At 36.5% G+C, this 17,169-nt stretch overlaps 1 protein-coding gene across 1 annotated transcript in view; it reads left to right on the forward strand.

Annotated features, from left to right (window-relative positions):
- LOC142358614 (H(+)/Cl(-) exchange transporter 6-like) overlaps window positions 1–17,169 on the forward strand; it is a 197,616-nt gene that overhangs the window by 39,312 nt on the left and 141,135 nt on the right. The window contains exon 10 of the mRNA XM_075410060.1: window positions 7,369–7,513. Coding sequence (XP_075266175.1) covers window positions 7,369–7,513 — 145 coding nt within the window. The remainder of the gene's footprint in view (window positions 1–7,368; window positions 7,514–17,169) is intronic.

Consider the following 17,169-nt stretch of genomic DNA (forward strand, 5'->3'; position numbering starts at 1 on the left):
CTATATTTCTAGTAATTTTTTTGCAATAATTGTAAATGATTCTTGATGCACATTTTTTACAAATGAGCAAAATTTCACGCACTACTCTATTTATGTATAAGAAAATCAAAATTAAAAATCAACTACAAAAAAAACGTTAATCTTAAGAATCATTTCTTTTACGCTGAATTTTGATTGATTGGGAGGTTCCAAGACAATATTGTCAGGTTGTAAAGTAAATATTTGTTCATCAAGTATGGTTGAATATTTGTCCTCGATATCTTTAACTTTGTTGTAAAGCACGTTCATGCGATAATTTCAATTTTCATTACGACCGTATTCGCAGGCTGCGAAATCTGTCAGCAGCGGAGAGACATAAACTTGAAGAATTCGAAGAAATTAAATCAATTTGTTTAAATATGTTGCGAGTCTGTTTTTGGATTCAATCGGAATGAAAGAAAAAACTTAGGTAAAATTTTACAGAAATATTAAGGAGGATAAATAAGTATGATTTGAGATTTTTTAGTTTGCGCAGGGAATATATTCACTGATTTAAAATGAATGTTGATTTAAAATGAATAATTAAAGCATTTGTAAATTGAAAAAATCCACTGAAAAAATTAAAGCATTTTTAAATTGAGTGGTTCAGTTTCTTAGTTTCTAGATTGTTCAATTATGACAACAAGCTTCTTATGTTGAAAATGATTTCATTTCCATATAGGGAAAAATGAATCATAGATTGGTTCCCCTATAGTGTACAAAATTTTCTGTCGTCCTCACTTTGTTAATTTCATATTTATTTTATCACAATTTTGCCAACTTTTTTTCATATCACATTGAACGAAGAAAGTACAATGCTTGCTCTTGTTAGGAGTCTCCCAGATAAATGCACAAAGTGTGAAAAAAAATGATTGTTAAAAACCATCTAGCTCGGCACAAGAAGTTTTGCGGCAATAGGATTTTTTTGTACCAAAAGTTCACAATTCTCTTCATAGAAAAGGAGAACTTGAATTACCATCTTGTTGAGCATCACGGTCCTAATGATACAATGGTTAGAACTGTGTGTTCGTTTTGCTTTAAGGATTTTTCAAGTTTCTATTCTCTTCAGCAACACAAGAGAAAAAAAGCATGGAACTTCAACAATACTTGGAACCATTCCGAGTGAAAATCCTAAAGAGGTTCTGGAATAAGAAGAACTGGACAAGACAAACGAGCAGCTTCAACAAGAATTTAGTGCTTGCCAGCGTTAGTTTTTGACGATGACGAGATGGAAAAGGGGAGACATCAAGTGTTCAACTTTACGTTGTCCAAGTTCAATCCCCTTGAAATTAATGAAAAAGTTGGAAAGAGCATTCTAAAAACTCAACTCTGCAGCCCAAGTATAATTGGTTCTTGGTATTTTCTAGAGAGATTTGGACATGAGAGATTTGGAAATTCTCTTGAGAGATTTGGACATGGACGAGTATCGATACTTTTACGATCACGACAACAGCACTTTCTATGAGAAATTTTGTCTACACTGTTCCAAAGGGGACAATCTCTCTTCAGGATAGGATTGAAAAGATGGATTTAGTGGAGACGTGTGATCAGCAGCGGGAGAATACAGAATGGTGATTTGCTCTGACTACAAATTTGCTCTGAGTTACTCAGAAGATCAGATGTGAACTGTCTTTTATCGAATGGACCTGTCGAGAACTACAAAGTTTATCTTTGTGTAATCCGAGCTATAGCTGTTCACTAAAATGCATGATCAGAGCTTGAGAGCAATGCCAAAAAATTGTTTGCTGTGTTCCTCATTAGTCTGGACATGACCCAATCAACCTCAGTGGGGTATCGACAGATCATCTCGCATTTGTTGATAAAGCACAACATAGAGATTTTACCAGTGAATATGTGATGAGAAGTTTTGAACTGTATAAAAAAACAAAGAATTACTGCGCTACAACAAACAGATATGCTAACAATTACAATTTTTTCATCAATTCCGTTGCCCTAATTCCGATAAGTTCGTTCGGATATCAGCAAATTTCAACAATCATGTTAAAACGTCCAAAGATAGAGTACAACACATTTACTCAAAAGTTGTGTCTACATCGCGCGAGAAATTACTTGATAATTTTGACGGAGTTGGAATTTCTTATAACGATGATCCAAAATTGTTCAAAAACATGCCTTTTTTAGTTTGAATCAATATAGCCTCCGATTAGACAAAAGACAGAATTACAACCATTTTGATTGAAAAACATGAGCCAATCTCTGTCTCTCTTTCCTCCAATTTAGTTGCTGATTCTGTCATTTTATGTGACAAACATCCGAAAACTCTGATTATATGTTTGGTCGAAGCTATTGAAAACTGCAACCAAAATTAAAACTGAATTGCAAACAATGTTATACTGTATTGAAACAATATTCAGAGCACGATGAAATGCAATTGTTGAAAAATTAAATGAAATAGAAGCTCAAAATGATCCAGCATTTAAGTCATTTCAGTGTGAAGATGAAAGTATCGAAGAAAGTATGGCAGTCTACGCAATTTCTCCAAATGCAGAAAAAATTAGCTTTTGGCCTTACAGCAACACTTTGCGCGTTATGTGAATACTTCACGTGTGTTCAAATTCAATAGTTGAACGTATGATTTAAACTTCATTGAGCCCTTTTGCCTACCTTATCTTATTCATGAGCTTGATTTTCAACAGTCTACTGTTATTAAACAGTCTACTGTTATTAAAAAGGCAAATCACTTTGTTTCTTTAAATTTTGGTGTCGTAAAAATACTTGATACCCTCAACTTTCTCGGCGGAGCTACATCACTTAATTTTTTGTAAAGCATTCAAGACAAATTAGAACGAATTTTTGCCTATGGATGGTTTCAAACTCCCGACAAGCTCAATGAAACTTTTCTCCGTCCTTACGAGTGTTTCTTTAGCAAACTGAGAGATCATAAACCATTGGAATCTTCCGATTTTAATAAATTGCTGAACAGTGGATTTTCTCAACAAGAGCCATTAAAATGTGGAAATTAAAAAACCTTCCTCTGTCTGGAGTTGACAATTGCAATTACCTTAAAGTGGTCTGGGAGCAGGAACAAATGGCTACATTCAGAGGTTTTGTCAAGTCTTAGGACAACAAGGATGTTGTTCCAGCACTGGAAGTAAAGCAGTAAAGGATGGAGTTTTATCACAACAAGGGAAAAGTTTTGTCAAAGCTTGGATGTACAATTAACAATCTGGCTGATATCTGTCTTCACAAGTCAACGAACCATTTTTTTGTTTTGTTGAAGCTGACAAGTTTTTACATGAAAAAATACGCAAGGATTTAACTGGTGTCTATCTATTGTTTTTACCAGAAAAGCAGTAGTTGATCAGCCCCCATAAAAAACCTGGAGACCTTTGCCATTCTATTGTGGGTGAGGACGCTAACTAACTCTAAATCTTTCACTGTGCCAAGAAATGCCTTCTGAGTTTTGCACTCGATGGGAGTTTGATACAGAATCTCAAAATCTCACGGCTCGAACAAAAGGACCTCGAAAATTTGAGAAACTTGTTGTATCGTATCTTCAATCACAACCTTACGAATGTAACATTGAGAGCTCCTACATAATTGGAAAATAGAGTAAGATTGACTCTTTTGGCGTTGATGGATTTTGCACTCAATGTAATACGGCGTTTAAATCCATGGGTTGCTGCTTTCATTTCTATCGTTAACAGGAGATGAAGGCAGCAAGTCTCTCGCAAGAGGAAACACAGAGAAAATAACAAAAAAGAATTTGACGAAATGAAAATAGAATACTTAAAAATTAAAGAGTAAAAGATTGTTTAAATCTGGGAGTGCAAATGGTGGGCAGGTTTTAAAAAAGAGGAAAATGTCAAAAGTTACGTGAGAAAGAGCTCTTTTTAAAGGTTCTCAAAAGCAAGAGTCTCTTCCAGCCAAAAAAAGAGCCGGATAGAATTTTGGATACAAACAATCAAACAATGCAATCTAGAAGTTAACGCGGGGTTGCAATCTAGAATACGATTTTTTCTATTTTCTTAAAAAAATTGCAACGTTAGTTGATCTGATATTGGGACTTATATGAAAGAGTACGCTGTTGAAAATAACTTACTGAAGCAACCACGGCGAATGCTAATATCGACCGTCCGGTTGGAAAATGGAGCTATTATTACTCCCTTGATCAATTTTTATATCCGTCTTGGTCTAACGTCATTGGTAGACGTTAGAAGTGGCGGAGAAGAAAATCCTGACTCCAACGTTGTTGCTGAGACTATGAAATTATTGGGTCTATGAAATTATTATAAAATTATTGGGTCTCTGAATTCATTGTGAAAAAATTTGAAATTATTTTGAAATAATAGCTCTTGCGACGATCAGATTATTGTTAGAAGCAGACATACAGAAACCAAATATTCAAAGGATGAGAAAAAACGTAGAGCAATGAATGGAAAAACGTTTAAGTGGCTGAACAATGTCCCAAACAAGCTTTACGTTGTTTAGCTATCAAAATCAAAACTTGAGCATTAATTAAAAAAAGCATTAATCAAACTGCTGGTTTTCATATAGCACCACCTAACATATAAATTACACAACTATTATATATATCATTTTTAAAACACCTATTGCGCATTTATAATGTGTCTGTAATTCTATATAATTCATTTTCTCTATCATTTAACTTTTTCCAAATAATGAGCGCGTGAGGGACCACAAGTACACAATTTATTCAAACGATTATGGAAACAATTTTTCCTATTGATCAAAAACTTCAAAACCAAAATTCATGACGTGACTTGTTCGCCCTTAAGACAATTAGGGTAATTGGAAACCCACGCCAGTTAATTTCCCGTTTTAATATGACCAAAAATTTCGAAACCAAAATTCAAAAAGTGACAAAATTACCCCTGAGATAATAGGGTAATTAATCACCAACTGCAATTTACTATTGTGTTGTTCTCAAGTATGCACTTAACAATTACGCAAAAGTTATTATTGACGCCCATAACATTTCAACCAATCGGAGTGTTCTCCCTACCTAACCCAACCCCCCCCCCCCAATTTGCACCGTATTTACTACTGAGCCTATACCTAATCCTAATAGATGTAGTCAAGTAAACACTATCTTAATACATGCGGTCGACTATGACCTATCTTAATAAATATAGTCGTCTAGAGCCTACCTTAATACAAATAGTTGGCTATACCGTATCTTAATACATGACCAAGCTATACCCTATCTTAATAGATGCCCGAGCTATACCCTATCCGAATGCATGCCCCAGCTATACCGTATCTTAATACATGTTAGTTGAACCCACTCGTGGAGGCCGCTTTATCCTATCTGAATACATGGGGTCGGCACCAACCCGGGGGAGGGTGGCTGACCTGTATACTAAAAGGGGCTAATTTTAAGATTTTAACCCCGAAAAATACTCCCCCCCCCCCCAAAGACATCTGAGATTATGGGGGTATTTTATTTTGGGGGGTTAATACGATGTAAGAATAGATGGGTAATGTGGGGTAAGGGGTTTTTTTGTTAGATTTACTCTTGCATCGTTTTACCCCCTTACCTCCTACCCTTATACCGTTTCACCCCTCAAAATTACCCTCCTAATGTAGCACCATTTTACCCCCAAAATTACCCCCAATACCCCCACACTTACATCGAATTACCCCCCCCCCCCTTACCCTCCAAAATAATGTGAGTTTTGAGGGGAATTGGCTAAAAATTCCCCCGGTTATCCCCCTAATCATACATCTTTTTTGGGGTAAAAAATCGACATTGGTCACGATGGTCAAGTTACAACTTGATTTAATTTGTTGTATACATGTCTAGGCTCTCAGTAGGTCACCTTGCTTTGACTCCTTGTGCATTTTTCTTTGAGAAAGTCTCCTTTGAAAAACGCAAAAACGAACAAGAGCAAACGGAATAGCCTCAAACACTAGATTATATCCCATGCTGATGTCCAGACCGAAATTTTCGTCTGATCAGACTTTCCAGACCGAAATTATCTCTGATCAGACTTTCCAGACGGAAATTAACCCTGGTCAGACTTTTCAGACACAAAGGGTCTCTGATCAGACTTTCCAGACACAAAGGGTCTCTGATCAGACTTTTCAGACCGAAGGCGTTCTTATCAGACCTTCTTTAGACCACAGTCCAGACTCAAATTCAGACCATTGCCCAGACCTTCATCAGACTATGATCAAACTCAAGTGCGCTCGAAGAGGTTATGATCAGACCCAGTTGCGCTTGCGGCCATTTATGATCAGACTGAAACGCGTTCGAAACCGGTTCTGATCAGACTCAAGTGCGCTCGAAATGGCCTGATCAGAGAAAAATTTCACTTATGAACAAATCACTTAATTTTGCTATAATATATTCATTTCATAAAAACTGATGTCTGCAGTATTTAATTCATCTAAGGAAAAACCAATTATAAAAGTATTGCTAAAGAAAACTAAACCCAAACTGTTGAGAGCAAATTTTACTTAAGGTACCGTTTTGTTTATATTTCTGACTCAGTGGACGAGTTTAGACAGCTTTCCATAAGAAACATCGTGGTCTCCAGTTGATCAAAATTTCCTCTTAAGGGGACCGCCTTTGCTATCAGCTGGACTCCGTTTTTCTGATCTGAGCTATCGGGCTTTATATGAATCTCTGATCAGAACGCTGCTTTATATTGTTGCCTCTTGGCAGCGCCAACATCTCTCAGTAAAAAAACAAAAAATAACAAAAAAAATAAGGCGCTCGAAACGGTCCCTGATCAGACCCAATTGCGTTCGAAAACATTTCTGATCAGACCCAAGTGCGCTCGAAGAGGTTATGTTCAGACCCAATTGCGCTCGGAGTAGCCTCTGATCAGACCCAAATGCGCTCGAAGAGGTTATGATAAGACCCAATTGCGCTCGAAGTAGCCTCTGATCAGACCAAAGTGCGCTCGAAGAGATTATGATCAGACCCAATTGCGCTCGAAATCGCCTCTGATCAGACCCAAGTGCGCTCGAATCCGCCTATGATCAGACTTTTCAGACCAAATTTACCTCTGATCAGACCATCTCCAGACCATGGTGCAGACTGTAGTGCGCTCGAACTTCCGTCCAGACCCTGTAGTTTCAGTCTGGGAACACACGGGTGTGCGCTCGACTGGTTCTGATCATAAACCAATTTGGGTCTAATCAAAACTGTGTAGAGCAAGAGAAAATGTTTGAGGGCATATAAATTAGTGTTTGAGGATAGCCTCAAACACTAATTTATATGCCCTCAAACATTTCCTCTTGCTCTACACACAGTTTTGATTAATTTTTATTGACCAAAAATTAAATATCCACAGTCAACTCAAATCTGTAGCCCCTTCGAGTACACATTTCGGTGAAAGATCAATTTGGCTTGATTAGAGTTCTTCGTTTGGGAGTGGGGGTGCCTCGGAGGATGACACAGTGACGAGGGACTTCTTCTGCAACCACTCTGAGTTCAATGATATGGCCACTCTTTTCTTCAATGGACAGGAGACATCCATCAAGGCACTCTTCCACACCACTGGTAACCTATACACTACACAAACACACAACTCACACACAAACACGCATAAAAAAACACCTACAAACACACACACACACCGAGTCGAGGTGTCACCGCCATTCACAGCAAAAATATGTAATAAGCGGTGAATGCGGAAAATTTTGTAAGATAAGCGGTGAATGCGGTGCAAAAAAAAGGAACACTGTATTTCTCCTAATATCTGTAAATGTTTCAGTCATAGTAAAATTTACAGAGATAGGCAGTGTAGAAGAGTATTGATAATTACAACAGAGAAACTAATAATTTATAATAACTGAAATATCGACCGAATAGAGAAGTCACTTGTATTGGCGGGGAGAAACGACAGTAACATAAATTCAATACAAAACAGAAAGAAATTTAATTGAACTCAAAATGTTTCCAAGTAATTGAACCATGTTGGGTTTTCTTCGGGTCCTTCTTGTATTCATTAGGAAAAAACTGCTTATATTTCTTCTTTGAAAGACTGTATGACATTAACAAATATTTTTTTGAGAAAGAATCGTGTTGCAGAATACCTCTTTTAATAATACTTTTTTCATGCAAATTACATTTTGAAATTGTCTGGGTAAAAATTTTTTGAGTACACTCGTGTATATAAAAACTTGCGGTTGGTAATTTCAAAGCTGAGCTTGAGAAAAAAGGCTTCTTTTTATTCATGATGCTATGACAGTAAGTGGCAGCCCTGTAATCAAAAAGCAGCGAAATAGGTAGTATACCAAGGTTCATTTTGGATGATTCAAACTTTGTCTGTGAAAACAAGCTTTGATGGCCCAATTCAACTGCTTTTCTTGTGTTGTTATGAGATTTTGATTGATGGTTGCAGAAAATTGAACATGACTGAGAACAAAGGAATTCAAAATAATTTTTTTTATACAGTGGGAATTATGTTCCTGAGTGCATATATGCATTTAATGCCCTGGGCCATTTTTGACCAAAACAACTTTTAATTGTTTTTGATATTTGAGGTCTTTGTCAATATAACCACCGAGATATTTTTTTCCGCTTGCGAGTTTATTAATTGGGCTCTGACTTTTAATGTCGTTTCGTCTTGAGCATTAGAGCTACCAAAAATATTTAACTCTGTTTTATCCGGATTGATCTTGAGGTGATGTAATTTTAAAAATTATATGCAATTTTCTATGGCCTTCTCAAGCTCGTCTTTGCATTTGAGAACTTAATAATAAGAGCCTAATAGGACTGTGTCATCTGCGTACTTTATTGTTTAACATGACAAAAAGTTGCTAAGATCGTTAACATACAGATTGAACAAGAGTGGACCTAAGACTGTTCCTTGCGGAACACCTTGAGCCACTTCAATCCACCCTGATTTAACATTATTGATTATGACTCTTTGTGTTCTGTTTGAAAGATAGCTCGTATTTAGATTTTGAGCTGATATCGAAAATCCAAGAATGGAAAGCTTTCGAATCATGAGCTCGTGATTAATGGAGTCGAAAGCTTTTGATAGACCTAAAAATGCTGCTACAGTAATTTTTTTCTCGTTTTTGTTGCATCGTAATTTTTCAGTTAAATAAACGAGCACATCTGTTGTAGAAAAATTTTCTCGGTAACCAAACTGTGTTTTAGAAAGCAGAGCATTCTTATGAACATATTCATCAATTTGTTGTTTAATAAAAGATTCAAAAACTTTTGCTAATGCTGGTGTTAACGAAATTGATCTATAGTTTTAGAGGATCATCAAGGTCTCCTTTTTTAAAAAGTGGAGCGATGTCGGCTCTTTTGAGTTCAGCAGGGAATGTTTCTGTTTTTTTTTTAAATTCAATCATTAGAAAACAAATAGGCTCAGCTAGATCACTAGCTGCGTCTCGCAATGCCCATGAGGGAATGGTAGAAGGACCCAATGGTCTGAATTTTCCAAGAGCAAGAAGCGTTTTGAGACATTCAATCTTAGTAACAAAAAAAGAAAAGGTGTTTTTTGCCTCACCATAGGCAGGTCTACAGTAAAGTTCCTACTTTCGAAAACTCTCCTAAGTTACTAATTTTTAAATTAAGTAAGTTGGCTATTTTAGTTTTATCTGTAATAATTTCATTGAAAGAGTTTTTAAAGAGTATACTGTAGTTGTCGTTTTCTCGGAATTTTTTACTTCATTGATCAGATTCCATTTCTTGCGCTTTGAAGTTGAGTTTTCATTTAACTGATTATGAAATTTCTCAAAATCTTTTTCATAGCCGGCGCACACTTCGGCTTTCAATTCGAAAAACTCGTGGAAAGATTCTGATTTGAGGTATTGCTCTCTAAGCATATTTTTGGTTACGTGTGTTTTTTTGAAATGAACCGTTTGGCAAGGGAAAATTGTGATTTGTTGTTTCCTATAAAAATTGTTTTGATTGGCGCATGAAGGAGTATTTGCTGATCAAGATTTCGCTAAAATGTGCGTAGCATTTCACTGTAAAAATTTTCCCAGTTTAATTGCTTGATAGAATGTTTAAAATCTTTTGGGTTGTAATTCGTTTTATCAGAAAATTGTTTTTTATTTACTTTGTTCTTGCTAAGGTTTGGTGGCAAGAATAATCAATTGAGCAAAATGATCTGTTTGTACTGGTGAGTCAAAAATTTCACTATAAAGAAGGGTTCGTTTCCATCAATAAAAACGTAATCTATAAGTGAGTTCGATTCATCCTTAATGTTAGTTGCTTGATGCTTATTAGTCACATTTAGATCATACGGTTGAAAGATTGTTTCTAAATTCTGCTTTTTTTTGTTTTCCAAATAATTTTAGTGGAAGTGTTGTAGTCCAGTGGAATTGTTGCATCACTTTCTAGCTTACTAATGATGCTGCTAACCAGATCCAAATTTGATTGTTCTTGTTTGAGGGGGATTAAATCAAAATCTCTGACCTTCTCTGAAAAAATCTGGCTTTCTCGAGACTTTGATTCATGGTTGGTTGTGCCCTCCCCTTCATTAGATGAATGTTCCAATGTTTTGTCCTGCAGTTGTCGCCGATAAGTAACGAGCTCATTTTCAATAATTTTTTTCCTTTTTTGTAATCTTTGATGTAAGTCAAGATATAATTTGTAGGAAATTTCCTTTTTAAGTTGAACCCATTCAGTTAGGGATAGTTAGGAAGGATCCGTTCGTTCAATTAGATTGAAATGCTCCTGGCTTTCTAGTTGAGTATTATTAGAGTTTGTCATAGACATTGCCTTCTCTGTCTTTTTGAATGAAAAAGGTCAAGTTTATTTTTGCTGTGTTTGCATAAGTGCAAAATATTTTTGCTGTGTCTGCATAAGTGCAAATTAGATAAAGCAGGCGGTGAATGAGGTCAAAAAAATCTTTATCGCCTGGTAGCAGTGAAAATACATAATTTCGCCACTGGATTTATCGGTGAAATTACATAGTTTTAGCGCTTTGAAAAAGTGTCCGATTATGTAAGATAAGCGGTGAATGCAATGAAATAATGCAATGAAAGCATTAATTCACCAATTAACTTAGTTGTGAAATTAAATAAAATCGAAGCTTAGAAAAAGTGTTTAAATTGTGTGAGATCAGCAGTGAATGCGATCAAATTACTCAAATTCACCGCTGAAATTAGTGGTGAAAAATTGAAAATTCACCGCTTAGAAAACGCTGCGAAGTCTTTTGTTCAACGAAGTTAATATATATTTATTAAAAGACGCACGGAAAATTTACCCACGAATAATCAAACATCTTTTTGAACACTAGAATAAGCAGTGCAATTACAAAAAATAACAACATTTCACCACTAAAAATGGTAATTTCACCGCTAATATTACAAAAGTTCCACGCGTATATTTTACAAAAAGTAGAGTGAATTTGATTTGAAAATATTCTAGATTTAAGTGAGAAGTGGCGCATTGGAAGAAGAAGTGGCCGACATGTAGGATGAGAGGATCGAATCCGTGCAAGGACAGTTATCTGTAGAATGAGGTGAAATGTGGTAAATTTTTGAATCTTCACCGCTTACTCTAGTGGTGAAATTACTTGATAACACCGCATTCACTGCTTATCTTATATATTTTTCCGATTTCTTCTCGACCCGGGACAAAAAACTCAGAAACACACACACATGCACACACACACGCACACACACATATACACAGACGCATACACACGCAAACGCAACTACAGGCACATGTGTATATGTGATTACAGGCACAGGAGAGGGGTGACACAAATTTTCTATAATTCCAATGATACACTCCTAACAACTTTTCAGTGAATGAACTAACTTCTCAAATATGACAAATGTCGCTAAATTTTATCAACTTTATAAATTGAATACATTATTTTGAAATTTATGTTTACAGACTTTTAAAAAAACAGCTATTATTAAAATAACACTAAAAGTAAAATAAAAATCATTGCATAATCATTAAAAACAATTGGTCTACCATGTTCACCTCTAATACTAAATTCAATATACTCTATTCTGTCTCTTGTAGCATTTTGATATAAAACATTTGTTGGTTTATAAACTGTCATATAACCAGGTGTTTCAGTCAGCTTAAATGCATACAATATATCAGATTTATTTTCTTTTATTTTTATCACCAGATATATTATTAGAGAGAATAATAATTGTATCAAAACCCATTGTACCAACAATATTATTTGGTTTATAATTACCATAGGTATCTACTTGTTTATTAAATCTTAGTAGCGCCGCTATCGAGTTTTATTTATCAAACATATATACCTTTTACTACATGCATTTTATATACCATTGTATTTTTATCCGCTTCTATTATAGATTACCATACTTTTCTTATTTTATTATCTCTGCTATTTAAAATACTTCGTAAGATCCGGGTGTTATTTTTGTAATTGCATCATATTTAAGTGAGACTTCACCAGAAGAATCTTTATTAAACGATTTATTTTGGTAATTTGGAGTATTACCAATTTTGTTTTTCTTTTCAGGTATATTTAACACAGAATTATAAACAGATAATCTGATTAAACCTCATTTTTGTGTTTTAAGTATAAGTTCATCATCAAAATGAAAATTTTCATTTGGTCTTGTCATTCTAAAGCTAAGTGTATGTTCTTCTTTAGCCTTATGTAAAGCATCCTTTATTATTGCAGCTTCTAAAATAGAAGAAATCCGGTGCCTATGCAGTAGCTATCACACATCCACGCACACACAGAAGCAAACACGTAGACACAATCACGCTAACACATACACAAACAGATGCTAACACACACAAACACACACACCCACGTGTACAAACAAACAAATACAAAAGCACAGACACAGAAACACACTAAAATGCGTATAAGGATACACACAACTCAACAGAAAACACACAATCACACAGACACATAGGCACACACAAAAGTCCCGACTAACACAAGCACACAAAGACACGCATTCAGACATACAAAAAATCAAAGACTTCTACGCACGAACACACAAAATTATTCACACACACACCCACACATGAAAACATAGACTCAAAAAGCCCTTTGTACACAAACAAACAAACACACACACACACGTGCACATGACAAAAACAGCTGACCACGAATTCTCACACACACAGGCACAAAAACACACACGCATAAAAACACGCACAAACACGCTAACACATACAAAAACACACAAAAACACACCCACAAACAAACACGCGCGCACAAAAACATATACGCACCTGTACACACAAACAAATACAAACAAACACAGACACAAAAAAACACATAGAAGGAGCGTACCAAAAGATACACAAACACAAACAAAATCCACACATATATACCTATATATACGCGCACAAAGATACAAAAACACGCACAACACTAACCCACAAGCACACCCACTAACAAACACACATGCAAAGACGTATGCAAACACGCGCGCAGACATAAACACACAAACACACTTATACCCACACATTAGTGTTCACATACAAACAACCAACCAAACACACATGAAGAACTCTCAGGAACAAACACAGACCTACACAAAAAACACAAATATCTTTATACACAAACGCACAATTACACGGATAAAGGAACACACTCACACACAAACTTGCAAACAAACACACACCCAAAGACGCACCCACATGACAAACATTTACCCACACAAACACACACAAACACTCAGAGCCACAAGTATAAACAAACAAATAAAAAAACACAGATAGAAACGCATAAAAACGCGCATAAATCTACACACAAGCTTACACGAAACAAACAGTCACTCACACACACAGACACACACACACACATAAACAAACATTCAGTCACACACAAGCACAAGCAGACACACATTCAGACACAAACAAATAAAGGCAAAAACAAACGAACAAACACAACCATTCACACCCACACAAACACGGGCAAAAAAAAACAAACACACACACACACAAAAACACACAAAGCCTCATGTAACCAAACAAACGCCCCCCCCCCCACACACACACACAAACACACACACACATAACTGAACACACACAAATACACAACTGCGCACATATAAAAGCACGCACGCACAAACAAACACGCTAACACATATACAAACACAGAAAAACATTCCAAAACACACACACAGACGGAAAGAAACACCCGCACAAACTCAAATATCTGCACACCAACAAGCCGCACAAGCAAAAACAAACAAACACACACACACACAAAACAAACAACCATACCCACGTGTACACAAATAAACACAAAGAAACAAACACACACAGAAAACACTTAAAAGGCGCGTACAAAAACACTTAGAAACCCACACAATACACACACATCTCCACACGCACTTAAGCACACGCACGTACACAAACACAAATACAGGCATAGTCATAAATACACACCCACATACACACAGCCAAACAAACACACATATAAACACTTACACAAACACATAAAAATGAACACAAACCTACACAAAAAACACAAAAACCATTACACAATTGCACAACTAAACAAACAAACAGAAAAACATACGCAAACCCGCACACAAACACAAAGGCAAACATACACACCCACAGCACACACAGAACATCTCACAAACAAACACACACACATAAAAAACACATAATAGGCGCGTACACACAATTACACACACACATAAACACAGACATAAAACACACACATACCCACGGCCACACACGCAAAGACACATACATAAACACACACATAAACACACACAAACACAAGCACAAACACATATACGCAAACACAAAAAAACAAGGACAGGAACACACAAACGCACACATACATATCCACAAATACGCAACGTAACAAACACACACCTAAATAAACACCTACAAGAACACATGAAGGTAAACAAACATTTACGCAAAAAACACAACTACCAACACACATAGGCAAATGTAATATTACACAAGCAAACACTTATTCGCACAACCACACACAAAATCGCTCACAAACACTAACAAACACATACACACCGACAACACACACACACACACTAACACTCATACCCACATGTACAAAAAACACACAAACACAGACAAAGAAAGACATATAAAGGCGTACAAATACACAGACAAGGACACACAAAACACACAATCACACAAAAAAGCGTCCACACCCACACGCAAACAACCACATACACACACTCACACACACAAACACACAGAGACAAGGGCTCACAGACACACCCAGGCGCACAACCAAAAAAAGACGCACACCAACGCACGAACTGACACAACCGTACCCACAGAAACAACCAAATTCACATAAAAACACACGCACAAAGACACACACACACAAACACACACATAAATACCTACATACACACATATTCATACACAAACACACAAGCGAACACTTATAAAACACATAGGATCAAACACATATCCGCCTGCGCAGAAACAAGCACACCAAAACACGAAGACCCACAATTACACAAAACACACACAAACAAACAGAAACTCTCAAAAACACACATACACGCACACCCAGAAAACACACACACACAAACACACACATTAACAGCCACAACTGACACGCTATCACACAAACAAACACACATACCCCCATGATTACGCAAACTAACACAAACTCATACACAAAGAAAGAAACGAACAAGCTCATATCCACACAAACACAGACACAAATAAAGAACACACTCATAAAATCACACACACGCCCACTAACACACAAACAAGCAATCATACCCACACATACCTAGCCACATACACAGAAACAAACACCCATATACACAACATTTTACACAAACGCTCGAAAATAAACACAAAACTCGCACAAATTTCAACACAGACGACGCAGAATTGCACAAACAAACACAAACACACAAACAGAAACACAAACATATCCGCACATACACACCCACTTATACACACAAACAAACAAATACACAGAAACGCACTTGTAGAACACATAAAAACAAACAAGAACCTACACAGAAACCATATCCCACAAACGTAGCCCATTTACACAAACAAGCACACACGAACACCCAAACACAAACAAACACACTCAAACACACACACACACAAACTCGCTAGACAAACACAAACATATAAATAAACACTCATACCCACCTCTACAAACAAACAAACACAAACACGCACACACACACACACAAAAACTCAAGAAAAATGCGTACAAACACAAAGGGAAAACTACACGAACGTATATATATATATATATATATATATATATATATATATATATATATATACAAACACATATACAAACACGCACAAGCACTTAGAACAAACATCAAAACAAACACACACCACACACAGAAACAAAAAGAAACTAACACACACACACACACAAACGTACAATTACACAAAGAAACACACACACACACACACACACACACACACACACACACACACAAACAAACTTAGACACAAACATACAAACGCAGCACAAATGCACACAAAAGCCCACACAATCACAAAGACACACACTCAGACACACAAACGCTCACAAACACACCAACGCACGAACCGTGCATTCAGACAAACAGAAGCACACACAAATTTACACAAACACAAAAACGCATACATAATCGCAAAAACACACCAACACATAACCACACACAAACACTCGCATATTCTCACATGCATTCCCATGTGCACACACAACCACACAAACACACAGACACTAAAACAAACAAGTAGCATTAGGGTGAGCAAGGCTCTCGGGGGTGTACAACCTATGTATTAAGATAGAGTATAGGAGTATTTTTTGAGATCGGGTCTACTCTAATGTATTAAGACAGGGTATAGGCCGCCTATATGTGTTAAGATTATGTATATTTCCCAAGTATTAAGATTATGAACAGCCGCCGCCACTTTTTAAGATTAGGAATAGCCGCCGCAACGTATTAAGTTTAGGAATAACCGCCGCAACGAATTAAAATTAGGAATAGCCGACGCAACTTATTAAGATTAGGAATAGCCGTGGTTGTATAGTGTGAGCAGATGAGGCTCCATTTTCGGAGCCGGTCATTAACTTTTCCGCGCAGGTGAATTGTACAGGCGGGGAACTGTACAGGCAGCACGCACAAGAATTGTACAGGCAGCGCGCACGGGAATTGTACAGGCAGTGGATAATTCCCTTCGCAGTAAATTTCAACATATTTGTTGGTATAACCAGAGCCATGTACTAAGATTAGGTATAGCCGCCGCAATGTATTAGGATTAGG

This window comes from Convolutriloba macropyga, chromosome 2, assembly GCF_964194025.1.
Source record: "Convolutriloba macropyga chromosome 2, txConMacr16.3, whole genome shotgun sequence".
Taxonomy (NCBI): domain Eukaryota; kingdom Metazoa; phylum Xenacoelomorpha; order Acoela; family Convolutidae; genus Convolutriloba; species Convolutriloba macropyga.